The sequence below is a fragment of the Emys orbicularis genome, chromosome 12 (assembly GCF_028017835.1).
Source record: "Emys orbicularis isolate rEmyOrb1 chromosome 12, rEmyOrb1.hap1, whole genome shotgun sequence".
Lineage (NCBI taxonomy): Eukaryota > Metazoa > Chordata > Testudines > Emydidae > Emys > Emys orbicularis.
The window spans coordinates 15342136-15370079 of record NC_088694.1 but is presented as its reverse complement, the minus strand read 5'-3'; the positions used below and the strand labels follow the sequence as shown (position 1 = coordinate 15370079).

The 27944-nt window shown below is 39.6% G+C and overlaps 1 protein-coding gene across 1 annotated transcript in view; it reads right to left on the bottom strand.

Annotated features, from left to right (window-relative positions):
* Positions 1–15149: 15149 nt before the first annotated feature.
* Positions 15150–27944, bottom strand: part of ATP9A (ATPase phospholipid transporting 9A (putative)) — an 87863-nt gene continuing 75068 nt past the window's right edge. The window contains exons 20-28 of the mRNA XM_065414433.1: positions 26755–26844; positions 26490–26634; positions 24627–24691; positions 23156–23311; positions 21633–21697; positions 20560–20668; positions 18750–18807; positions 16563–16766; positions 15150–15286 (exon numbers count right to left, since the gene is read on the bottom strand). Of these exons, the coding sequence (XP_065270505.1) occupies positions 15150–15286; positions 16563–16766; positions 18750–18807; positions 20560–20668; positions 21633–21697; positions 23156–23311; positions 24627–24691; positions 26490–26634; positions 26755–26844 (1029 nt within the window). The remainder of the gene's footprint in view (positions 15287–16562; positions 16767–18749; positions 18808–20559; positions 20669–21632; positions 21698–23155; positions 23312–24626; positions 24692–26489; positions 26635–26754; positions 26845–27944) is intronic.

The following is a 27944-nucleotide window of genomic DNA, read 5'->3' as shown; positions in this document are numbered from 1 at the left end:
CATTTTGAGGAGACCTTTTGCTTGTAAGAGAATGAGCCTGTCATACTGAGGAAAATCATTACGAGGAAAGCATAGTTTTTGAAAGGTACAAGTGGAAGATGAATTTAGTGAATAAAATTAAAACACAATAGACTAAAAAGTATAATCTACTTGACTGATCATAACTGATTAGGAGGGCAACCGATAGAGGGATATGGTATAATATGATCAACTGGGATGTGAACATAATAAAATGACAATAGGAGAAATTAATTTTATTCACTATCATTAGTCAGGAATTAATAAGTACTGCACTATATCATCACAATGTATATACTTGAAGTTCATGGGAGTTTTGCCTGAGGAAGCACTGAGGATTTCGGTATTGAATCCATACAAAAGCTAGTTGAAATCTGACACTTGTTTTGTACAGTACGATTCAGTAAACTTGCTAAAAGGAGGATGTTTACACAATGATTTATGGTTTTTATCTAAATATCAAACATTGTTTTCAGGGGACACTTAAACCCTTCAGATTGGCAGTGTGTTACAAACTAATAGCAATGATTCTTTTTAGTGGCTCTAACTTAGTTTGCAGACATGCATGCAGTATAAAATTGAACTCTAAACTTTTTAAAAGCTAAACTAATTAAAAAATAAGAGCTAAGAACAAAGCCATGAATTAAGATGCTTGCTTCTTGCCAAAGGTATTTTATCTTGAAGATTATAAAACATTGGTCTAAACTAGTGGTTTTTCAACCTTTTTTCTTTTGTGGACTCCTACAAATTTTCGAATGCAGGTATGGACTCCTTTAGAAATCTTACACATAGTCTGTGGACCCCTCTGCGGACCACAGGTTGAAAACCACTGGTCTAAACTATGGTTCAGAGAACCAAGACAGCCAAATCAAGCAATTGCCCTGTTGGAATAATTTGGCTGGACATTAATCAGATTCACAGAGGCAGAGAAAACAAACAAAAACTATGTTTTACTACTAAACTAACTAAATGTATCTTAGTGCTTAAATCATTTTAACTACAGTCACGGGGTCAGATTTTGAGATTGTAGGTGTACAACTGTGCAATGTACATACACAATTGCATTAAAGTCAGCTTCTTGGCCCCACTCTGCTCCCTCACATCCCCAGCTAGGCATTCCCTGGATTCCCTAGTAGATAGAGCTGGCTCATACACCTCTTTCCCTGCAGTCCCTAGCATAGGGGACGGGGAGCAACTGGGAGTGGCTGGAGACCTATGTGCTTTGGTTATCTCCAGCTGATGTATAGCTCCTAGATAACCACAACCAGCTGGCTTAGTTTAGAGCAGCCCCTGACCTGCTCTAATCTGCACCGAGGGTGGGGGCTCAGCAGAGAATCAGGGAGCCATAACCGGTTTCTTGAGAACCGCTCTTGCCCTGCTGCATTCAGCGGACATTGGATGTAGAAGGAAATCTGCCCCATATTTGTGATTGCAATTACTGGGATAGTTAGTCACATTTGCACGTGCAGTTACCCAATCTGCAGATTAAAACACAGTAGTTATACACACATTAGTTGTACATTGTGCATGCACGATTATAAATCTAAAATAGTGGGTGATCTCCCCGATAAATCTTTATTTATTAATTCAGTGGAAATGTAAAGAGTTGTATAATTGAGTGATTTGAAGGGACTCAACTGATTGGAGGTGATCGTGAATTGTTTTACTAGCTTTTGTTTTATGAGATATGGGTTCAAATTCTACGTAGTGTACAAATGGAAATTAATGGGATGATTTTATTGTTGTGTTCGCACACCTTTCCCAAAACTACCACACAGTTAGACCTACTTACTAGGCATCACCTCAAGAAAGGCTGAGAACTAGGTCTAGCAAGGTTGGGGCCAATCACAACTGATGGGTGTTGGCAGAATGGTTGTAAGGAGTGCTTGAAAAGGGCAAATGCTTCACAGAAAACTAGTCTAGGCAAGACAGAAACATAACAATACATGGCATCCTTTTATTTAGAAAATAAGGTGACAAAAAGATGGCTTGAAGTGGTACTGTAAGACTATCGAGTTCTAAAGACATTGACATTCACTATGATGATAGCACTTCATTTTGCCGCAATTTCAACTGGAAGCTGTCCTTTACTTCCTGTCCTAAACTGTGCACTCCTAAAGGTTCTGTTCTACCCCAGCTCTGAAGTGATTCTTGCATGTAAGGTCAGATTCGATCCTATGATAGGAGTGGTGTTTATAAATGGATGGCATGGCTACAACAACACTGCATATAAGTGACTGATATCAGTTTCAATTACAGCAGGGTTGAATTTTGTTCATTATTAATAATTACAATGAATGAAGCAATTAAACACCTGTACTGTAGGTGTATGGGGATGGCGGGGAGGAACAAGGATGCAATTATTAGATGCATCTTCTGACAATTAAACTAAACCATGATGATGATGAAAGATATTTAGTTATTAATCAGTGTTTCAAAAGATGCTGCTATCCCTTTAAAAATCACAGCACCGGACGAGGGAACCTGATCTTAACGTCTAAACACAATTTACAATTCATTACTGCAGACACTGGCCACACCCTGGAGCTAATATAGAATGTCACACATTTAATGAACTCCATACTTGAAATACATGGTCTGTAAAATCTGACTTACACTGTTGTTAAAATACTTGGTGTTTGAAAGAAAATGTTTAAAGGTATGTATTTACAGCATTTTAAAAAAAAAACCCTCAAAACTAGTCATTAATTTACCCCAAAGCATATAAAATGTTCCCTAAAGCATTATTTCTAGTGCAGTATTTCTTTCAGCACCTCAAATTTAGTTGCTATGTTTTTTTGAGAGCAAATGTGTTCAGTTACATAAGGATGGAGAAAGCCTTCACAATGTAATTGTAGATACTTCAAACAGTAATTTAACTTGACAAGTCAGTTCATGATGAAGTCCAGGTTCTATAATTAGTACTTACCTGCCATCATAATAAAAACTCTGTATTAGGTTAGTTCTTGTCTGGGCCATACAAGAGGTACCTTGCAATTCTATTTTATTCAGGAGTGTCAGATTTTTATTGGATGTTAACACCTGATATTTCCTTCAGGCTCTGGTTTTACTGAATGCTTTGTTGGATTATGTTCTTTGAAGCTGGAATGGCAACAGGAGCTGCCCCAAAAGAGAGAAGAGTGGGAATGCTTATAAATCACATCACTGCATGGTATCCTAATGGTGAAATAACAAAAAGAAACATAGCCTGCTAAAGGCAAGAGCTGTCATTCAAACATGAAATACAAGATGTTTCTCTCAATTGAAGGCTATTTATTGTGAATGCTAGACCTGTAAAAATTAGTTTCTCACTTCAATGGCAAAGTCTTTTGGGACTCATGTTTGGCTTGAACAAATAAGGGCCAGATCCTCAGCTGGTATAAACTAGCGTGGTTCCTATGCCAATTTACACCAGCTGGGGATCTGGCCCTAGAAGTCTACATAATACATTTCTCACCACGATACTTATGGGAGGGTACTTTTCTAAAGATTAATGGAGTAAATAACAACTTCATGTGACAATATTGTGTCCTGGAGGCTGGGCAAATATGTATCCCCTACAACTTATGGGGAAGTTAGACTTTAACACAATTAAAAAATGAAACCAAATTAGTACACGCACCAAACAGGAGGTTTGAGATTGCCTTGAAGAACTCAGCAGCTCTTTTGTCTATAGCTTGAGTAAGTTGCCTGGAATGTTTTGGCACTAGTTTTTGAAATGTAAACTCTCATTGATTGAGAGCTAGCTAAAAGGCAACAATGTGGCTCAGTAAACAAAAAACCCACCAAAAAACCAGATGCTTAGGCTTGCATCTTGAGAAGGCAAGCAGATGAAGGGCTGGTAATGTGCATCTCAGTTTGAATAAGAACGGCCATACTGAGTAAGACCAAAGGTCCATCTAGCCCAGTATCCTGTCCTCTGACAGTGGCCAATGCCAGGTGCCCCAGAGGGAATGAACAGAACAGTAATCATCAAGTGATCCATCCCCTGTCGCCCATTCCCCGCTTCTGGCAGATAGAGGCTAGGGATACCATCTCTGTCCATCCTGGCCAATAGCCATTGATGGATCTGTCCTCCATGAACTTATCTAGTTCTTTTTTGAAGCCTCTTCAACTTATAGCCCAACTGTAATGGTGGAGAAACTAAGCTACTGTGCATCAGCGAAAACTGTCTTGACACTGGTCAATGAGAGATGAGGATGATTGCGTAAGTATTTGATAACTGAACCCATCTTCTCATTCAGGCTTTACCTGACCTTGGAGACAACCACATTACAAATGAAGGGAGGGACCAATGTTTGCAGCTAACGTTTTTGGACAAAGATCTACTTGTTTCCAAAGTATTAACTCTCAGGGAGCTATTCAGCTCAAATGTTCAGCTCCCTCCCCTTGCTGTCAGGCTTCCAAGTAATTTGCTCTGGCTGGAACTAAAGCAAAATGGCATTTAAAGTTGTATTAATAACTTCAAGATGTATCTGCTCCAGTCACATTTTTAAATGCAATTAAAGAGCAGATCCTGGTGTAAATGCATGTATGTGTGCAGGCAATAGCTATGTAAGAACCAATGGAAATCAAACAGGGCCATTGAGAAAATGGACACCACGACCACTGCACAATGGGATTTAGGAGAGTTTATCCCTGCCAATGCTAGGCTTTTGCTCCAATTTTACCAGGGTTGTTACCACCAGCACAACTCCTGCAGTCGGAGCTCTAGTGTAGTCACTGGCATTTTAACCATAAGAACGGCCATAATGGATCAGACCAAAGGTCCATCTAGCCCAGTATCCTGTCTTCCGACAGTGGCCAATGCCAGGTGCCCCAGAGGGAATGAACAGAACAGGTAATCATCAAGCGATCCATCCCGTCGCCCATTCCCAGCTTCTGGCAGATAGAGGCTAGGGACACCATCTCTGCCCATCCTGGCCAATAGCCATTGATGGACCTGTCCTCCATGAACTTATCTAGTTCTTTTATGAAGCCTCTTCAGCTTATAGCCCAGCTGTAATGGTGGAGAAACTAAACCATTATGCATCAGTGAAAATTGCTTTGACACAAACTTATCTAGTTCTTTTTTGAACCCTATTATGTAAAACCAACATGTAATCTAGACCGGCTCTGAGGAAGGTTAGGTAACACAGTGGTAAAGGGTCAGGGGTCAGCCTACGCTAGGGTTTCCAACCTTGCTCCTACCCAAGGAGCTGTACCCATGGTAAATGCTGGGAAATCTTAAGGAAAAAAAAAAGTCTAGTATAGGTGCAGTTTTGATAAGCTTCTTGGGTTCAACTTTCAGGTAGAATTTAAGGAGGGAGAAATAATTTTCCAAGTTGGAATTTGACTGGGACATCAAAGTTAAGTTTGTGACCCCAGGTGGTAATGGCCAAGAGATTAATCTCTAGCAGCACAGTGCCCACTTGTACCATGCTGGGGCACTGGTTCAGAAAGCTCCCTATTAAATCAATCACTTTCTGTAGCATCTTAGAAGTCTCTGACCCAAGAAAGTCTTCATTTTAGCAACCTAACAAGATCAAAGCCGAAGGCATACTCATAGTTACTTGTTAGGGTTTCAGCTGCACTTCAGAGCCCTGATCTACCCTAAATACAGCTGATCCCCATTCAAAGCCTTCTACACTGTCAAGAATTCCAAAGATGGCCCTGCTTGCAATGAGATACAAGAATGCAGTCATAGCAACAGAAGATGCAGAATACAGCAATTCATTAGAAACCAAATGTGTCAGAAAGAAGGCGTTGTTTGACAGAAATAATGGCGACCCTTATAAATGTGCCTTTTATTCAGAAACTTAACTTCAGATTTACAAATGATGCAAAGGAATTCTGTTGCTGTGAACAATGTGCTTTGATTTCAAGGTAGACTCAGCAATGGATGACATTTGTTTTCAGAAAGGTTACCTCACTAATTTTGAGATAGGTGATACACTTCACAAATGCCAACACATGGCACCAACAACTTTCTGTTAAAAATCTTAAAAATGAATGACAGTTTGTCTCAACATAATGTTGGTGTTACTTACCCAGGTCTCTTACTACCGTTCACAACATTTTTCCACACACAATTTTTGTAAAGTGACAGATGTTTGTCAATGTTACCAGATACAACAGGCCTGAAGTATTTCTTGTGCTAGAATTCAGGCTCTTACATAGTTACATTTTATATGCAGAGAAGTGTAGTGCCAACAGTGTAGTTAGAATATTTTTTGGAGTAGATGAATTGCATCATGAAATTGTGAGCATAGAAAACACCTTGTGTGTGTAGGGGGTGTGTGTGCAATCTAATTATTTCAACATTTCTGAAATAATTGAACAGAATGTGGTAGTGTAATCAGCTCACCTTTGTTCATGCTCTAATTTATATTGTGGGCAATTATACTTTTCCCCTGGTAAACAAGTTTCTGGATATAGTTAAGCAACTCAGAGTGCATTTAAAATAAAATCTGTTTCACATAAAGGGACAAATGGGAATGACTATTACCCCCATCTTTAATGCACTAAATTCTTTTGCACAGATTGTTCTTGTTACTACTTCTTTATTTGAAACGATCTGAGCAGCACACAATATTCCTTCCTACGTGCATGACTGCAACAAGCCAAGTTAAGGAAACGTAAAAAGTGGGAACACTTGTTTTAATGGTGCCATATTTTTAAATCACTTTTTCTGTAACATGTTTGCCCAATATATATCTACCAACGGATGGGTCTAAGTGGCAGGGTGGGAGAAAAAATAAAAGCACAGCCTTATACAGGCCAGATCCTATCAACTGCTGAATGCCTCCATCTCCAGTCACAGTCGATGCTCAGGACTCTGGAGGATTCACCATGTCATCTAGAGACAGCAACTGAACTCAAGAGATGTAAAAACAACAAGGAGTCCTTGTGGCACCTTAGAGACTAACACATTTATTTAGGCATAAGCTTTCGTGGGATATAACCCACTTCATCAGATGTATGTATCCCATGAAAGCTTATGCCCAAATAAATGTGTTAGTCTCTAAGGTGCCACAAGGACTCCTCGTTGTTTTTACTGATACAGACTAACACGGCTACCCCTCTGAAACCTGTCAAGAGATGTAGCGTCAGAGCACACAAAAATCAAAGGGCCAATTATGTGCAAGGTTATATAGCCGATTGGCTCATGGACCACATGAGAAGCATCAAATGGTGTGCCCTTGATTGAATTTTATCACTCAAGTCAATGGGCGCAGGACTGGGATTTAGTGTTACCGAGCAGCATCAGTGCTCTCAGTAGTTTTTACTCATATTCTGTTGCCATAGGTAAGTGTATTTGTGATAAAGCTAGTGCTGTTATCTGCTTCTCACTTTGTTCTGACACTCACGGCTTCAGCATTGAGTCGCAAAATATTTAGTGAAAAGTTACTTTTGAGCTGCAATGGTTCTCTAAATCTGAAATGGGAAAAGAGCCAAGATTTTTGGTTTGGGGCTTATGGAAACTCTGCGGGGACAACAAAGACAATTTTGGAGGCCTGGGATCACACCTAGAATCTAAGGGCAGATGTGAGTATTCTATGATCTCAACGCCTTTCCCACTGTATTGACTTTGTTGATTCAGGTGGGGGGGAAGGGTGCTCCAGTGGTTAAAGCACTGGCCTGGGACTCGGGTGACCCTGGGGCTCCATTCCCTGCTCTGGCACAGACTTCTCTGCAAATCAGTTTCTCTGGGACTCAGTTCTCTAGCTGTAAAATGGGAATAAGAGAGCTTCCCTACCTCCCAGGGCTGCAGTTAGGATGAATACTTTAAGAGCACATTGTGAGATAGATATTCTAGTAAGGGGGCCACACAAGTACTTAATTTAGAAAGAAAGTAAAAGCCAGAATCCATAATCACAGTTAGCTCCTTCCCCAATTTTTTTTTAAGTAAAGAGAAACCAGTACATATTTTTAGGCAACACAAAGTGGCAGGAGCCTCATAAGACCCAGAATTACCAGCCAACAGCAAACCCATTTTTTATTTTTCTACAGAAGAGACTATAGTGTAGAATACAACCACAGCTGGGGGGGATGGGGCTGGCATTCTTTGGTGAAGCTTAGTCTGAAAACTTATCCCAGGATGCGTGATCTTCCAAAAATCTGCCAACCCCTGCAGTGTTCAAACTTCTTGTATGACCACAGCCTCATAAAGAATGAAATTAAACCCCCATGGAAATCTTTGACATTTGTAGTATTATGCAATGTTTGGGTGAAAACAAAAATTGCAGAAATTCTCATTCCCTTCCCAGAGTGAGTTTAGCAAAACTATTTCTAGCTTTGTTTAATTACATACTTCTCCACTAATTTATGGCCAGCTTTAAAATGAGAAATTGGTAACAGTTGGGAGTGAAATCTGTTACTGTAACTTCTAGAGCCTACAGCTTTCATTTGATGTGTGCAAACATCACAAAATTTGTTTATTCAACATTTGCTTTAACTTTATGCATCACTGAAAATGTTTTAATTATGAAACAGGTTATGACTTTGGACCCTGAGTCTCATTGAATCTAATAGAAAACCATGGTTTTTTTCTGCATACTTTTTTAAAGCCGTCCTTCAGAGAATTTTATCCCCACTACAGAATTATTTTAGAATGGCTCAAAAATTAGATTTTTATTGTGTTCTTCAGTGTATTTTTAACAAATCTATATAACATTTCCAAAGAACCCTATTGATTTCATTCTTATTTCATTCTATCAGAGTCTTCCACAGGAAGAATCTAAATGTAGCTTCAATTTTGTTTTTGTTCCCAGAAATTTTCCATATAAAAAACAGGCAATTTTTTTTCAATTTGAAAGATACTGTGGTGCTTTTGGAGTTGCCGTTTAGCAGCTAAATAATCAAACATTCAAGATAGGAGAACTTCTGAAGAAGAGTCATCCTTAAGTAACATTATTCAATCATCTATTTGCCAAAACAAGGGCCTCATTCTCTTCATTTACATTGGTGAATATCAGGATTAACACCACTGACTTCCATGGAATTACATTAGTTTAAAATGAGAGCAGAATTAGACCGAGCATTTTTCTAAATGAGCTAGGGTTTATGACATTGAATTTCCAATTAGACTGAATGTAGAAAGACTTGGGACAGTTGGGTACTCTGGGACTAACTGGTTCTAGAAAACACAAAACTGAGGTAGGCTATTTCAATACTTAAGTTCCACCTAGTGGACAAAATTGCAAGGGTCTTCGTTTGTGACAATCTATAGCAGTTTGCTTGCAGTTACACCAATACAAAGAGTGGGAGAAAAATACCACAAAGAAGATACATTTATAATGAGTAACTATCCTGATGAATAGCTTTCTTAACACCAATCCATGCTCTTCATAAAGCTATTTAGCATTATTCTTCTGGAAGATTTAAATTAGGATAAGATCACAAGTGGCTAAATTCTTTACATTGCTGTTTCCAGCAAATCATAACCTTAAAGGAGTGGAGGATGGCAAAACCACATGCTTCCAATGAGAATATTTTTCTAGTTTATGAGCTGAAATAACCAGCTAGAAAACTTATTGTATATAATAAAGATATGATGAAACAATTGCACACAAATTAGTAAAAATATATCTTACCTCAGTTTCATATTTCCCCTGCATCCAAATTACAAAGGCTGTAATACATCTAAACCTATATACTGTACCCCCAGTATAAACACCATGGACTGATCAGGACTAGATCAACTCAAGCCCACCATGCAAACTGTATATACATAAAAGCATGAAGTTGCATAAAATTTATTTTTTCACCTGTTTGTACATCATTCCCTTTAAATTCTTACATGTTGGCAACATATAATTCCACAGAACAATAAATAATTTGCATTAATTTTTCTCTTGAATCAAAGGTATTTACATCTTTTTTAACTAAATGACAGGTACAAAACATCGGCATCTCAATAAATATCATTTTGACACCAGAATCCATTTCCCCATACAATTGAAAAGGTTTTTAAAGGCATAGAAGCACATGAGTTTTATTAGGCAACAATAATGGGCCATCTTGGCAAAGGTGAAGAACCCAGGATTTCATGCAGGTTAAAGGCTTGAATTCTTAATAAGAGTTAAGGATCTGGTCCATCAACACTGAAGTCAACGGAAAGACTTCAGTGAGCACTGGTTGGGCCCTAGATGTGCAGCTGGGTGGGCAAGTAGAACTCCCTCTGAAATTCTGAGTGGACAAATGGCTCATGATGGTGATTTGTGCAGTTAGCTTGTTTGCACACATGGCTGTGACAAGTGCATGTGAGAATTAGGTGTGTATTTTGCACCTAACTCTGCAGCAGCCATTACAAAAACAAAAAGACGCCCCCAAACCTTAAGTCTTGAATTTTAAAGAAGCCAAAGGGGTTCAGGCACCTTACTCTTTTAGGTGCCTTTGAAACCCCCAGCCTAACCTCCTAAAACAGCAATAATTTCCCACTGGAGTCACAAACAGGTTTAAATGAGTTTGCAATGAGATTTTATGGTTATATTAGTTCAGCAGCCTATAGAAAAGTAGAGGGTTTAGTGCTGCTCCTTCTGGCTCTGCAGCAGCTGTAGCACTTAAACATAGTGTTCCCACAGCTGTGATGACATTAATGATGTCACTGCTTACAGCTAATACAATTTTGGTGAGATAAGATACTATATAGGTTCAAGCTGTTACTGTTGAACAAACAGCATGTTAAATTTCAGCTCCATTCTAAACAAAGGAAAAGAGATGGCTGTTAAGAGAAATAGGACAAGATTTTTTTGGGGGGGAGGGGGGAAGAAGTATGGGATATGTGTGTGTGTGCATATATATATATATATATATATATGGCTATAAGTAATGAAATGCAAGAAACATATAAAATCTACCTCCTATTTTAAAAAAAAGCATGACAGCACACCTTTACTTAGTTACATCAGTGATTCAAAAATGAACTGCTTATGAAATATAGGCTATTGTGGTACAACTGGAAAGGGAAATAGAGCACTGATCAGAGATCTTTCTAAAGCATGGGAAGCAAGAGCAAATGATGAAGCACATACTGCTGTCTCCTATAATACTACTCGTAGAATAGCCCCATAACACGGAAGTTACATAAACTGCTACAATTCACAAATATGAAGAAGTTGCTAAACAAAACATACATACTTGTTAAAAAAAAAAGTCAGTTATTCCAAATAAGCACAAAATTCAAGTATAACAGAGGAAAAGATGTACTGTAACCTAAACTTCCAGTATGGCATCTATTTACTATGTGCTGTAAATACAAACATCTGAATGAAAATTTGCTTTTAAAAACTTTTTTTTGGAAAACATATGGGGAAATAGTTTACAGACAAAGTGCTAAACTTAAAAAAATAGAACAATCATACCTCCCCCGTCCCTAGTGTTTGTAAGTGGCAGTTTTACTTTTTTTTTTATTGCTTTTTAAAAAAAATAAAATTTATACCCAGAGAGAAATACTTCCTAGATTTACAACCTTGTGCAAGAAACTAGCTGTAAAGGAACAAGGCTACACCCCTCTCACATAATGCTAAAGATGATAATCCCACCATTGGTAATATGAGTTCCTTATTAAGGTTATGAAGCCATTAAATATTACTGAAATTGCAATTCACTCCCATTCTTGGTATAAGTTATGATTTTGCCAATATGGTCCATTTAGTGTAAACTGCATTGACTCCAGGAGACAGTGAATTCTAACTTATACTTTCCAAATATTTACATACAGTAGCATGGCACTGTTATTCTTACTGGACCTTTAACTACTAATACACAGCTATTAGGGGCAGGAGTCATTACAAAGATATCTACTGTCATGTATTTTCAAAAGGACAAGAGACTTAACTTGTCAGTCACAACAAGTTGCCAGAACCATTCTTGATTATTACATTTAAATCACTAAATCAAAATTTTTATCTGGGAAGCCAGCAACAAATGCATGACTCACCCTATCCTGTAACTGTAGCAAATCGCTAGGAGAACATGAAGGATCGTTTTGGCGAACAGATGTAATTTACAAAAAGCTGACAACCCAATTCTTCTACAACAAAGCTTTTCAGACACGGCTTTTCTTCTCTGAAGCAAATCATAGAAAAATACGGAATTGAGCCTCCCCTGATAAAAACCTGTATTTAAAAAATTAGAGTGGAAATATTTTGCTGGAAAAAGTTTGTGAGTGGATGTGGGAAAGTGAATTTTTAAAAAATACCGTAAACAAAAATACAACAGCTAGCTAATTTTTCTTTCTTGTTGGGTTGTTTATAGAGGATGCCATTGAGTATTCTGCTTTTATGAGGTACCAGAGAAAAGACAAATCAAAGCCATGTAGCACAAAAGAAAAGCCACTGTTTTATCTTAACAAGCGCTTGCTCTTCTTATTCCTCTAAAAGAGCTAATAGACCTTGAAACATAAGACTCTAAATCAAGTATGCAGAAAGGAGACCATTGTAGCCAGCAGTGCTGGAGGCTACATTTCCCATCTTGCACTGCAGTTTAAAACATTTATTCATCCACTTTCAAAATGGTCATACATAGAACTATTGAATGGTAAGGACCTGGTATTTCCCGCGATGGCATGAGAAGGAACAAAGGAGCAAGGAGGAGGGTACAAAAGGGCTCTAGAACACACAGTAGGGGTGAAAAGAGCCAACAGTGCAGGCTCCCTTTTCCCCCAGGCTCATGGCAGCCCCTTCAGGTCAATTCAGTGTGGTGACAGCACTGTCAATTCAGAGAATGTGAAGGTAGAGAGCATGGCATGCTCTCTTCTGAGCCCAGTAGGTTTCCCATCAGGAAATCCAGTATGAACTTCATGCTCTTTGAGCCCTATTGGAGGAACAGGGCCATTGGCAACATGGCTCCAAAGAGGACCAAGCTGTCAGGAAGAGGGGGAGATCCAGGAAGATTTCCACTTATGTAGATAACCCAGAATCTACAGGGCGGAAATCAATATACTTCAACTGATCCTTTGTTCTGCAGAAAGGAAAAGCAGCAGGTTTTGACTCACCCACTCTGGGAACATCCTAGATACTGCTTCAATTCATGCTCCTGGTTTCTCCAGGGGGTTGTTCTTTGAGAAACAATGACAGGTCATAAGGGCTTTTGCAGAGCATGTGCACGCATCTCCTCCTGCTTCTCAGCCATTTATGTGATGAAACGAATAACAGACACCCACTCCTTTCAAGACTGCTAAAGTGTTTGGAACTTGCATTACGTGGTCTTGGTTGGACCCACATGTATCCAGGGTAGCCATGTCATGCAGCATGTTCTTCCGAGAGATTAGATTTCCTAGTGCAAGTGAGACAACTAAGTAATGCTAGGGTTTTCTGGAGCTGATAATCCAAAACACAGAGGTGCAAATCACTGCCCACTACAGATCTCATTTTAAACGCTGCTCCAATTCTGCATTTAAGTTTGTAAGCCAGAAAATGTTATTTATCATTTGAATGCTTGCGAAAGTCCCAGATGTGCAGCAATGGAAACAAAAGTTGGCAACCCATCAAAGAGATACACTATGGCAGAGAGGGCTTGCCCTGCTGCTCCCCACCTAAGCACAATTTAAAAACACCGCAAGGGGAGTTCAGGGTATTTGGATCAGTCATTGCTTGCCTCCCTGCTGACCCTGCCAATAAGGGTGCTTAGTTCCAGTTATGATGGTGGTTTTTATTATGTGGATTCTGCTTCACTAGAGCTGGATGGACAGAGACCACACAACTCATTTATCACATACTAAACAGTTATTAGATAAATGTGACTTTCATTAAAACTATGCCACATGTGACCCAGTGGTGGAAGCCTCTATTAGCTCATTGCCATACTCCTAAGCTTTCCAGTCATATATTTCTGTCTCCATCCTCAAGGAATACTTTATAAATTATGTGGGTCAATGCTTTTTTTAAACAACAAAAAACAAACAAACAAACAGAAAACCAAACACACCCCCTCTGGGAATTTTGCTGTTTAAAATAAATGGAAATCTTATCTGTGCTTCACATTAAATAAACTACCATCTTGTGCCTGGGCTCAGTTTCTGACTGCTCTCAAACCTACGTCTATTGAGGCAAGTTCCAGTTTTAAACAATGCAAATTCCATAGTTATCTCAAATTGCCTCTCTTTGTAGACTGTGTCATGAATGGCGCGTGTAGATGACTGCCTAGGCTTATTTGCAGCTCATCTTCATTAATTCATCCTAACAGGAAACAGATTTTATGTAACTGTGAAGAGTAGCAGCCCTGTGACCTTTCCTTTCAGTCTCCAAGGATTCAAGATACGCCTGTCACATTGTCTGCAGAATAGGATGAGTCTCTTATGCTGTCAACACGTTCAAAAGCTGATCAGCTGCAAGTTTCCTTCCAAAAGGCTTTGCTTGAATTTAGGTAATTTGCTCCTATAACATAACTATATAGTGTAGTTATTTGTATATCATCAGCTCCTTTTAACAAGAAGCACAAAAGCTAAACAAAATGGAATTTTCCCTTTTTTGGATGATATTTCTCAATGTGCACTAACTGCTGGAAATCATCAAAACACACTAGATTTTCTACGTTCAGATCTTTCATTTTGATTGAAGGAAAAACTCAGCCAGTCAGGTTTTCAATTATGTATAGATCTGTTTTAACACTGGAACCCTACAATCAAAACAGCATGACACCACCCAGTAGTCAGCTGTTGGTAATACAGTACATTGCCTATTTTAAGGGACTCCCCAAGACACACAAAAACTCTCTCTACCCGAATTGAAAAGATAAATAATAATATAAAAATATAACACAATGCAAGGAACATCACAGACACTTAAACTAAAAAAACAAAACAAAACATCTGTCACGTATAAACTTCAAGGTCATTTAGCAGCTTTCAGGTACTCTGATCTCACATGAGAAACCAATTATCATTGCAGTTACATGCATTTGACCCCAATTAAGTAAAACCAAGTGACAAAGACTGAACAAACTATCAAGTGCCCTACACCTCCCCAAAAGACTCTATTTACTGTTAGGTTTCAGTTTACTGCAGTTCTTAGTCTTTTTCATTAAAGCAGCACATAATATTGATTACTGCATAATCCTATCGGACATAGTTCTTACAATGACAAATACATGATTTCTGTCTCTCCCTGGTGTGCAAAATTAGTCTCTGCTCTGTAGACCGAGCAGCTCTATGACGTGAGCTTCGAGTAGCTTGGGGGAGAGAATCTTCGCCTCAGGTACTTCAGGACGTAGAGAGGAAGGCAGCTCACCAGAGTGATGACTGTGACCTTCCACAAGAACGACAAGGTTGCAATGAAGTAAACATCTGCAAGGAAAGAGCACAGAAGCAATGGAGATGGGCTGTAGACTGAAGTCAGAATTGCACTGCATGGGGAGGATCAAAGGTCAAAGTGAAAGCTTCAGGGGGAAAAAATGCAGCCCAGTAAAGCTTCGGAACAGCCTCCTCCTCTCACACACACAAAACAGCATTTTTGCTCCCTATCTTTTTTCTTTTTTTTTTTTTTTTTTAAACCAATGCAATTTCTGTTCCCCAACCACCTCTTGCTCTCTTCCTTTCTCATTCATGAAGGATATAGCTTTCTCCCTAACACACTGCTCATCTCATTTCAATAAGTCATTTTGTCTAGACAGACAATTATGGACATAAACCCGATATGAAATATTGAAATCCTTCACCCCCCTGGCAAAATGAACTACATTAGCTTCCTTTAAAGGGTCTCTAGATGGATTTTAGCTCTGGGAGTTTTTTTTCTTTAACTCGCTAGTAGTGCTGAATATGAATTATCTCCGTTCATTCAGATACCATGCAGCACCTCTTTTTACATTGTATAATCACAGAAGCACTATGGATATATTTGAAGTGCATTCAAAGATGAGCCACAATACTCTTGTGTAAGAGATAGCCTTATTGCACATGGAGGCTTTGAACCGAGGAAATGAGAGGGCTGTTTTATTCTGCAGCAGGATATCATCCTAGGAGTTTGCAAGGCTTTCTGGGGGAAGTAGTGACATCTTGTGGTCCCTGATAGTACACTGAAACACGTTGCAGGGATCTGATATTTAACGGCCTGACTGCCCAGGGAAATGTGGAATTCATTATTTGTTTTCTTCTAGCATGTGAGATGCGTCTTCCATTTAGACAAATGAAAATATAAAACAAAAGTCCAGATGAAATAAAGAAATTGAGACAAGTTTTAGTGAGTCCACTACTACATCCAGCTAATGGACATGGTCTTTCACTCCAGCAACAGAGGGTGATGCTTTTACATTCAGAGGTCTCAGGTTCAATCCCCATAGATGACCCAATCAAGTGGTGCTTTGTGTGGGGATCTGAACTGCTGCGAAACCCTGAAGGCCAGGATGAGACTCCTGGGCCAATGTGTAACATATTGGCCAAGTCTGTCTTTGTCCCTCTCTAGAGTCTGCTACTGCCTTCAAGCTAATGGATCTGGTCCCTGGGATAACTTACAGTAGGTTAGTTCATCGGCAGTTGTGAGCCCAATTTATGCCCTTACCCTCTTGTTAAGCATGTAAACATTTGACTGGAAAGACCTGAAGAAATAGAAGATATTTAACCTTACCAATAAACTCATGTAAGAAGACCAGAGAGGCTATGTAGCAGGAGAGGCTGAGCAACTCTGCCACTATCATGAGCCAGTGCCATGTCTGGATTGTTAATGCCACCATCAGTAACTCAGTAAGAATCAGGGATGTGAAGGAAATGGCCACAATGTGGACAAATTCAGACTCAAACAGCAGAAGAGCTCCATACATGATGATACTACCTGTGAGGAAAAAAGAAGGAGAGAGGCTGGATATCTTACTGCTAAACATCAATCTAAGTTCTAAACATCAGTCTCAGTCCTGAAAGTGCAGAAACATAAGGTCACCTCTTAAGACAGTTTGCAATGGCTTTTGATAATGCATGTTGGACAGTAAATCAGTTATTTATGACATGGCATTAAGAAGATAAAAGAACTTCTGTGCAATGAGTAAGAGACACTACACAGGTGGTCAATGTTTCATAGGGGCATGTCAGATTTACAGATGTGGCAATATGAAGTATATGATTTTAGCTACGGTCATAGATCACTTGAAGATTAGGGCGATCTATTTGTCCTTCCAGAAAAAGAAGCACAATCACTACTCAAAAGAGAAGACAAATATCAAACACTTGTAACTTCTCCTGTGCTGCCCTGAAGCCCAGATGGAAGCACAAGGTGTAGGGATGCTGAGTGCATATATAATTAGGTTTTCTGTGCCCTCCTTGGGCCAAGTCCTCCACCCTAAACAAGCACAAATTAAAGTGGCATTCAGGAAGCATTATTTTGGGCCCCTATTCCGGCTGGGCTGGAAAGCTCACACAACTCCCTGCCCAGCCACCTGCACAAATAATTCATGTCAGCAGCATGAGTAATTGGCACCAACATCCATCACATGCTAGTTTCTGAGGAGAAACCCTATAAGGGTCTAAAGCCTGAGCCACAAAGTTCAGATCCAGCTCTGAACTCTCCAGCATTTGGGCCTGTTCCGTTTCGGTCAGGCCCACCACTGCTAGCAACTAGTCTAATTGTTTAGCCTGCTGCTTTCTAGTCATTTAGCACAGTAGATATGAAGTCACTTTAACCAAATACTGTAACAGGATAGTGGCCTCATCTGAGAAAGAACTTTTCCCCAATGCATCATCCTCTGGCTTTGACTTTCCACCACTTGTGAACTTTCTATAAATGTCTTGGCTTTGCCATAGTATTTATATAGCAACTGGAGACCATTAGTCCTGCCATAGCATTCTACTGCATTAGACTCATCCCCTGAAATCTAACAGAGATTTTCTGTTGCTGGCCCCGCTCCCCATTTAAGGATGGCAATGTCATTTAAAACTGCTGATTTGGGCAATTTCTTTCCGCTTCTGTCGATAAAGGAGTTTGGGAAAATATCATTTTGTCACAGGATCGTATGGCCATTTTAACTAGGCAACCTCAACACTAGATGTACATGTGGTGCATGCTTCCTTAGCTAATAGCAACAGAAATCACTTGTGCTTGAGGTTCTCGCTTTCTTTTTTAAACCAACAGGCTGACTTTCTAGGAGCTAAACCAATGGGTGCATCCACACTTGAAACAAATACAGGGTAACCAAAGTAGTTTTGTGAATAGCTTCTAGCAACTTGAAGATAAAAGCCCAGATAAAGTGCAAGTTATTTGATCTCAAGAACTAGAAGTTTCTTCAGGTCCCTCACTACCAGAAAGGGTCATTTCCTTGGCTGGGAATAAGCCAATCATCTCAGCTAGGTAGTCACCAGAACTGGGACTATTATGACTAATAGATAATAATGTGTTTATATAGTGGTTTCCCTTCATAGATTTAAAAACAAAGGCAAGTGTCATTAACTTCATTTTACAGGTGGGATACCTGAAGTGGGGTAAGGTGAAGAGACTTGCCCAATGTCAAAAAGCAGATCAATGGCCACAGTGGGAACAGACCCCAAATCTCCTGACTCACCTGCTGTCTCCTATCATGACCCAGTACTTCAAAATGTTGGTAAGCCACTTGCTACAAATTTTTAGTTTTAAGTGATTTTTTTTTTATTTTTTTTGCATTAGTAAGATGGTTGCGGTCATTGTTCTGATGCAAGGAATGGCTATTTTCACCCTATCCTAAAGGGTCGTTATTCCAGCAATACTCTACTTTTGATAATACAGCAGGACGGCTATATAATTCCTGACAGGTACGGGAACACTAGGAGAAAAAAAGGTGCAGTTTCTTACCTTGATAGATACTTATCAAAACCCATATTAAAAATGTTTTATATGACAACGGTCGCCCCTATAAAGAAAAAGAAAGACAGCAAATATGACTTTTGAAAACTAATTTATAGATTATCAAGCAACTCTGACATAAATCTAAAATAGGTGATTTAGAGGTGACCTGCAAAGGGAAGAAAATTGATGTCTTTTTTGTGCTTCTTCATGGTGCATAATAGGCATTTGACTATACTGTCACAATTATTTTGGTATAAACAGTGCTTCGTATCAGTATAGCTATTCCTGTACGGGAATGGGAATAAACTATGTTTTGGTATAGGGTTACCAGTATAACTGCATCCACACTAGGGGAATTCTGGGTATAAGTAAAAATGTAAAAAAAATAAAAATCACTCTAACTGACAAAGCAGTACAAAACACTGTGTGTAGACCAGGCCTAAGGATGGTTGGAGAATTAGTGGTTTATGACCTCAGAGACCACATCAGAGTGAAACCAGATGGAGATGGGAGGCGACTTATTCAGACTGTTGGAAAACACTCACTTTGCTTCTGTTGGACTCTGTTTAATGGAAATTCTTGGGGGAAAGGATGTCTTTGTTGAAGAATCAGCTCACCCTTCCCTTCAATTAAGGATGTTCCTAGTCCACATACCCAAATCATTCAAAGAGTTCTCCAGAAAAATAAAAGAGTGACAAGACTTGGCATTCCTCACATTTCTAAGGTAAAAATCAAATCAAGTGGACTTCTCTCTCTTTTTTTTTTTTTAAACAAAGAAAACTCTTTCAGGCCTCCCGTACATATCATAAAGCAGCAAAAACAGCACAAAATCAATCTTTTGTTCTCTTTTTAGGTCACCTGTAAGGCAAGTCTCCATGCAAGAAACCATCTGAACTACTGTTTTTGAATAGATCTTAAGCAGTAGAGCTCGTCCAGAATTTTCCGATAGAACAGATTTCAATTGGAAAATACTGATTTGACAAAATCAACCCATTTAATGGGAACACATCAATTTCAACAACATTTTCAACAGAATGGGGGGGAGGGATAGCTCAGTGGTTTGAGCATTGGCCTGCTAAACCCAGGGTTCTGAGTTCAATTCTTGAGGGGGCCATTTAGGGATCTGGGGCAAAAATCTATCTGGGGATTGGTCCTGCTTTGAGCAGGGGGTTAGACTAGATGACCTCCTGAGGTCCCTTCCAACCCTGCTATTCTATGATTCTATGAAAGGAGGGGATGGTGGGTTTTCCTCCTAAAGTTCCTGTCATTCTGTACCCACAGCACGATGCTGGGTCCCTGTCACTTTCCCCCCTTCCCACAGCTTCAGCATGGTGGTGGGTCAGTGCCTGCTCCATCCCATCTTCATGTCATCAGGGACCAACACCAGTGGAAGTGAGAAGCCACGATGAGAGCTGGGGGAACACAGAGACTGAGGACAAGTGGTGGAGGTGTCATGTTCCAAAATCAGAATATTCCTTTTTTGTGGGAAATTCTGAGGTCTGATATTTCATTCCGATTTGAAAGGAAACAAAATTTCAAACATTCAGAATTTCCCACAGGATGGAAATTCTATTTTCTGGCCTGTTCTAATAAGCAGCTAACTGTTAACAAACACAACGAGCTGTGAGAAAATAAAAATAAGTTAAAATTGTAAATAGAATTTTGCCTCTTGACAACTGTACTTTTAGAGTCATACGATAAAGTACCATGTCTATGGATATTGTGTTTGGTTTGTCTCTCTGAAAGCCAGTTCCAAATCAAGCCAAAGATTATATATGGAGCAGATGGAAGAGAAACAGAATAAGATCTACTGGACCTTAAGAAGATCTTTGTAGAGCTCTGGATACAACATAGCAACCTCAGATTTGACATCCTTGTCTAAGACCAGAGAGAAGACTGGAAACATTGTATAGATTGTGGAATACCTGAGCAGAACAAGATAGGAGACATCAATAGAGCACACATTGTTTAAGCCATAAAAATGAATACACAAGTCTTCAAAAAGGAAATACGTGCTGCTCCCTGCATCTCAATAATAGTCACATAATAAACTCACAAATGGAACATAATACTGTATGTACAGAAAAAAAATTGCAATATTTACTACTTTAAATCTATGAATAGAACCATTCCTAAACGGAAGCTGCAGGTATTGTAACCGATGTTACACATTTTCCTTTTAGAGATGGAACTATTTCAGTGCTGGATTTGACTATGTAATTCAGTTCAGAGGGTTGGGCTGTTTTTTTTTTTTTTTTTAACACGTATCTGACAGCATGAGCAAATGAATATTATGCAAGCACAATGACATGGGCATAGCAACTTAGGTAGTACGGGTGAGATTTGGGGCTGTGCCTCTCAAAGCCCAGAGGGAGGAGGAGGATTAAGGTGATTTTAAGCCACCTTTATGCTCAGAGGGGGATAAAAGGATCCCCCAGCAGGCTATGTCTGTGACAGAGCCTGTGCCTAGCTTCCTATAGGTAGTACTGCGGCCCAGAATCTCCACAGCACTACGTGCTGCAGCCTCACCCTTGCCACACCCCTGGGTCACAGCTCACAAAGACATCACTAGAAGACAGCCTGCTCCTCAGTTCCTGAACCAGGGGAATTCTTCCTTGGCCAGGTCCAGGGCTTTTAGAGCCCCTTTACACTCCCCGGACTTTTACCATAGCATACAGGGGCTGGAACAGGGATGAGATTCTCTCTCCAATTTCTGAAGTGGCATTTGCAGTAGGCATCAATACAGAGCATTACTGAGTACTTACCAGTACACGTACTAAGGAGACTTGCATACCTCTGATAAACTTTCACATGTATCACTTTTCAGACAGGAATCTATTCACTTTGCACAGGGTTTTCACATTTTTTTCTGAACAGTTTTGCTCTTACCCAATAATGAGGAAACCCTGGTAGAGAGGAACTGATGCAAAGTAAAACACAGATGAGAAGACAGCCTAGCAAAGAAAAGAAAAGGACTGTCAGGCTTCAAAAGCTGCAGTGTAAGTTATATTTGATAAATCCTACTTTATCCAAACTGAAAAGTATTTGCAGTAGACTCAAAATTCTTGAGACGAAGACAGGAGACTGTAATATCCGTTCCCTTGACTCCTGCACAAAACTGGGATGAAGGAGAATGTTTAACAGCAAACTGTGGAGAACTGAACCCCTTTGGTAAACTTCTCTTTACATAATCCCACAAAAAGAGAGGTTGGAGTGTTTCATCAAAAGCCTGCTGTTTTCATCCAGATGTCCTAAAGGACGGGTGTTTAGATATGTGTAGCTAACCCTCTGGAGGGTTAGCTACACAATGTAAAATGTATTAGCACTTAGTGACGGAGACAAAGGATAGAGGCAAACTCCAGCATGGACTTTTGATCTCAGAATGGAGATGGTACCTGCATTCTCAAAAACAGGAATGATCCCGTATTTTACTGAAAAACGTTTGTTCAAAAGAGATGTATTTGTCAGCAATATTATGGCTTGAAAGAAAAACTTCCAAAGAGTAACTGCTGTCACCAAATATGTCCAAGCATCCAAGCACTCATAGTTGAAGACAGAATCCTGCTCATGAACTCATACATTTCTTTAAATTCTCTCAGTCTAACACAACCTATTGTTTTTAATCAACTGACAAATACGCATCAACCTTGCTTGCTCAATACTGAAGTTGTGCAAACATAATGAAAAATACCTGAAATTCTGTGAACAGAAAACATATTTTGTCATTGAGGACCCAGTTCTTTTTCCCACTGAAGTCAATGGAAGTCAAGCCCTTTCGGCTCAGTCTAGCAAGATGCAGAGTACTTAATGTGGGTAATACATGCCTCAACTTCTAATGAGGTCAGCACCTCCCTAAAGTGCTCAGCACCCTATAGGACTGAACTTTTAGTAGGCCCTGATTCAGCAAGGTACCTAACTTTAGGCACATGAGATGTTCCATCAAGTTCAGTGGGGCTCCTCAGTGCTTAAAGTTATACACTCTTAAGTAACTTGCTGAAGAGAGGCTTTAGGAGCCATTTCATACAGAAGAAATACAATATTTTATAACATTTCCATGGAATGGCTGTTGTCACATTCACATATATGTGAAATCTCAAAGCTCACATGTTTTTGATGCAAACTGTTTTGTGCCCAAAAGAAAATTTAAAATAATATATTTTTGGGGAAAATTGCTGACTGTTCAAAAATGGAAACATCTTTACATGGAGGCGAGCCTCTTCTCATGCAAAAAAGTTACCTTCTTTTCAAGATCAAACCCACTAAAGTTCCAAAGAAAGCCAGGGGCTGTGCCAAATGTGAAATGAAAAGCTTGAATTTTGAACTTTTCACATTCCTCCCCCCCAGTCTGTCTCACACTCACAAACACACACACACTAAAAGCCAAGATGGAACAGTCCATTCACTCCATTTACCTGCATTGTGCTGATACACAAGCTTCTGTGGATCACAAACTGGCTGAGAGCTGCAGATCTTTTGTAGCTGTTCCTTCCATGCACCATCAGTAACCGGCCCAGATGTTTAAACTGAGTGATAGAGAAATCTGCTGCAAGGGATGCTTGTTTTCCTTCCTATGTAGGTCAATAAATCAAAGACCATGAGGTCACAAGATTACATAAGATTAAGAAACACCACTCATGTTAATACATGCCTAAACAGTATTGACAGTAAAATATATATATATTTTAACAGCACTGGATGAGGAAAAACCATTATCTTAGCATCTCTATTTCCTCCCTCAGCCCCCAGCTGCCTCCCCCATTCCCTCTACCTCCTGCCCCCAACACTCAAGCAACAAATGAAAAGACCATTCAAGGACAATACCTATTTAGTTTCATGGTTCAAACCCAGAAGGAAGGTATGTGAATTAGGGTTCACAGCATGCATGTTAGCGTGGCACTAACATCACATACGTTGCCAGATGCTATATTGGGAACATACCCACTGTCAGTACCACAAGTACTCAAATGAAAATGTCTGGATGAGAAGTGTACTGCAGTGGCTATGAGAGATAATAGGATACCGCCGTTTACTGGGCCAGCAAATGAGTTATAACACAACCTTTTAGGCTCACAAGGTTGCTTTCAAACAGCTTTGATTTTATTTTTTGGTCCATTTCATGCACAGCCTTTATGCTGTTTGCAAATGCATTCCTCTCCTTCCAAGATATGTAGGAGTTCTGTACAATAAGTGGTGGGACTCCTGATCCAATGTCACCATTTTCCATATTAATACAAAACAGTTCTAATGAATATATTATAGGATCAGCTACAACTCAGGTGTTTTGAGCATCTATGTATAGCGATGAAGCAAGAATGAAGTAGCCTGGTCTGACTACGTAGAATCCTCTAGTATGGAGTAGGCAACCTATGGCACGCATGCCAAAGGCGGCACGCAAGCTGATTTTCAGTGGCACTCACACTGCCTGGGTCCTGGCCACCGGTCCGGGGGGCTCTGCATTTTAAGTTAATTTTAAATGAAGCTTCTTTAAGATTTTTAAAATGTTTTTTACTTTACATACAACAATAGTTTAGTTATATATCATAGACTTATAGAAAGAGACCTTCTAAAAATGTCTGGCACGCGAAAACCTTAAATTAGAGTGAATAAATGAAGACTCGGCACACCACTTCTGAAAGGTTGCCAACCCCTGCTCTAGTAAATATCAGCATGAGTTTTGCTAAATGATTGCCCAGTTTACCAAACTATTTTTCATCCTAGCCTGAAAAGGGCCAGTGTTTTTGGCCCGATATCTTTTCTTCTCAAGGCAACTGCTCTTTCTATGACATGAATCAATAAGGATTCAATAAAAGGGGCACTTGGAAACCAGCCTCTGCATTTATATGACAAGTTGTATCAAATATGACGTGTGCTTCATAATCTCACCTTTCCTTCAACCCCAACACCGCAGTCAGCCTCCTGAATCATGCTGACATCATTCCCTCCATCACCTGCATGTTAGAGCAGAGAGAAAGGGCAGGGAATACAGTAAGAGAGTCACTTATTATAGCTACTGAATGTAGCTGAATTAATAAACTCATAAACTTTAAAGTCAGAAAGGACGTTAGCCCATGGGGAATTAGAATAAAATCATTAGGGCTGACATGTTCAAAGCAAGCTAGGAGGAGTGGATGCCCTAAATTTTAAATAGGAATTGGGTGTTCAAATGTCTTGCATTTTTCATCAATTCGTAGGATCTTAAGGCCAGAATGGACCACTAGATCATTTAATCTGACCTCCTGTATAACACAGGCCATGAAATTTCATCCAGAATATTGAAGAAAAGTTAGCAGCTTGGCTCAGAATTAGAGCTTCAGAATGAGTGTTGTTGCAGCCTTGTTCGTCCCAGGATATGAGAGAGAGAAAGGTCACTGAAGTAATATCTTTTATTGGTCCAGAAAAAGATATTACCTCACACACCTTGTCTCTCTAGCTTCACAATGAACAATTTTTCCAGATGAAATGTGAACTCTTCTTTTTGCAAAACCCAACCTCAATATTTGTGAAGTTTTTCTGCCCTCCCCCCCCACCAAATGAATATGCCCAGTTTCAGTTTATAGGTTATTCCACAAAACACTTTCATTTTATGTTATTTCTTGTTACCACTGATGTCACGAGGTGTCGCAAAATATTTCCACTTCCACCATGAAATGAAAGAAGACTGCTTAGTTTGAAAACGGAAGAGTTGCCATACCAGGTCACACTAGTCTTGCATAATAATAAAGGAAATTTCTTCCTAACTTCAGCAGTTAATGGCTGGTTTATGCCCTAAAGCATATGGGTTTATATTCTCTATATGACTGTACTTCAGCATAGCACTTTAAGTATATGCTTAGTTTTAAGCACATGAGCAGACCAACTGACTTCATAATACTTATGTACTTAAAGTGCTTGGTTTAATGGGAGGGCCTAATTTTTTTTAATTTATATCTAATGTAACTGGACAGTCTCATCCATATTAACCTCTGATCCTTTCCTGAATCCTGTTTAGTTCTTGGCCCCAATAATATATTGTGTTAATGAGCTCCACAAGTTAAATTATGCATTGTGTAAACAAATTATTTCAGATTTGGATAATATTTATATTTCTGAACATTTGCACATACAGACTTACATTTGCACGAATGTTCACAAACAAAATGGATAATGGGTTTGTGAATACAGTGATTTAAAATTTGTTATTTATTTTGCTGAATAGGTCACAAAAAACGTTCACTATTTGCTTTGTTCTGTTTATAAGACCAGCACTCTATGTAGTGCCTAAGAGAAATCCCAAAGAGTAACAATTTTGTATTATCTTAAAAGCAAAAAAACAAAAAAAATCCTACTTTAACTCATTTGAATATCTGCGTATCTGTTCCACGCATTATTTTTCAGCCATGTTTCTTAAGTGAAAAATTTTATATGTTTGACCTTAATGTCTAGTACATATAAAAAAAGCAGAATTAAATAACAATAAAAATAATCTTTCAGGCTTCTTTATGCAATAAAGAGCAAGAGGACAAAGGCCCTTGTTTTTTCTTTGCTGAGCACTTAAATCAGGAAAAGAAAATAGTGTACTGTATATTCTGAAAAAAATTAATACTAAAAATGATCCATTAACTTTTAACTAAAGGAAAGAAGACTTGTATGTTTTTCCCTCCTGTTTGAGAAGAGTTGAATCCGTTTCTCTTCAACGTGTCAAAAATTAATTAAAAGAAAAGTGAATATAAAAATGAGACTGAGATGGATAGCTGATGCGTTCCTTACCTACAGCACAGGTCAGTTTGCCAGTTCTTTCCTGGAGCAAGCGCACAATCTGGGCCTTCTGTGTGGGGGCACATCGGCAGCATATCACGGCTGGACACTGGCAAGCTAACTCCATAAACTCGTACTCATAAAATTTCAGACACACCTGTTTTACAGGAGAGGGAAGTTTCAAAGATGATTATATTGCATATATTTCCCTAAACCAAATCACACACATAATACCCTTGGGACTCCTATACAGCTGTCATAAGAATTCGAAGTTTACCTCTAGCGAGTCACCAGAAATCACAAGCGCACAGTCATGTTTCCGACGGAACGCATTCAGCTCCAAATGAGCTTCTCCACGGTTAGTCACCTGGAAATGAGCACACCAGCTGAGAAAGTATGTGATTGGCGAGAACAAAATAAATTAATACAATCCTGAACACATACTCCCAGACATTGGCAAATCAATCAGGTTATCAGACATACTTCTGACTAAAAACAGAACCAAAAAACAGGGTGAAATTAAGGTCCACATTCAGGGCCGGCTTTAGTAAGTGCGGGGCCCCATTCGTACTCACCCGGCGGCGCTCCGGGTCTTCAGCGGCACTTCAGCAGCTGGTCCTTCACTCGCTCTGGGTCTTTGGTGGCACTCAAGGACCTGCCGCCAAAATGCCGCCGAAGACCCGGAGCGAGTGAAGGACCCGCCGCCGAAATGCCGCTGAAGACCCGGAGCGCCGCCGGGTGAGTAAAAATTAAAAAGGCGCCAGCGCAGGGCCCTCTTAGGTGCCGGCGTGGGGCCCGATTCGGGGGAATTGGGCGAATCGGCCTAAAGCCGGCCATGTCCACATTTTCAAGTTTCATTTGTGTGTGTAAATTGGGGTTTACATCCCCATCCCATTGCCCTCTTTGTGTGTGCAAACCTCAACTCTCATGCCCTTGTCAGGGAGTGGGGTTTGAATATGCACAAGAATTTTGAAGATTTGGGCCCAAAACTGTATTTGAAAGAACAGAAATTCACCAATCATCTTATGAAATATGCATCATATCATTTTTTGCTGAGCCTTTGGAAAACAAACCCTAGGTTTCTTATTAGTGTCTGCAGAAATTAGCAGCATAGTACACAAGGGCCTTTGCTCACAGGGGCTGAAATAAATGGTCCAAGGTGCTTGCTGGTTTTAGGGTTACATGACTGCTGCAGTGGTCATGTGGTGAGGCAACAGTCTGGGGACTGACTAAGGGATGCCATTAACTCTGGGTATTTTTGGAACCATGAGGAGAAATTACATAGTTATTACACTGTCCTCCTGGAACCTCAAAAACTGTACATCTTGAGTATCATCAGTGACCTGCCCAATTTCACTATTATCTCTGCTCACGGGATTGAAGTTATCTATTGGCATAGTGCCCACTCAAGGCCCTCCATGATGCCAAACCACCATAGCAGTGTGGCAGAACAGCCTTGTGGGGAAG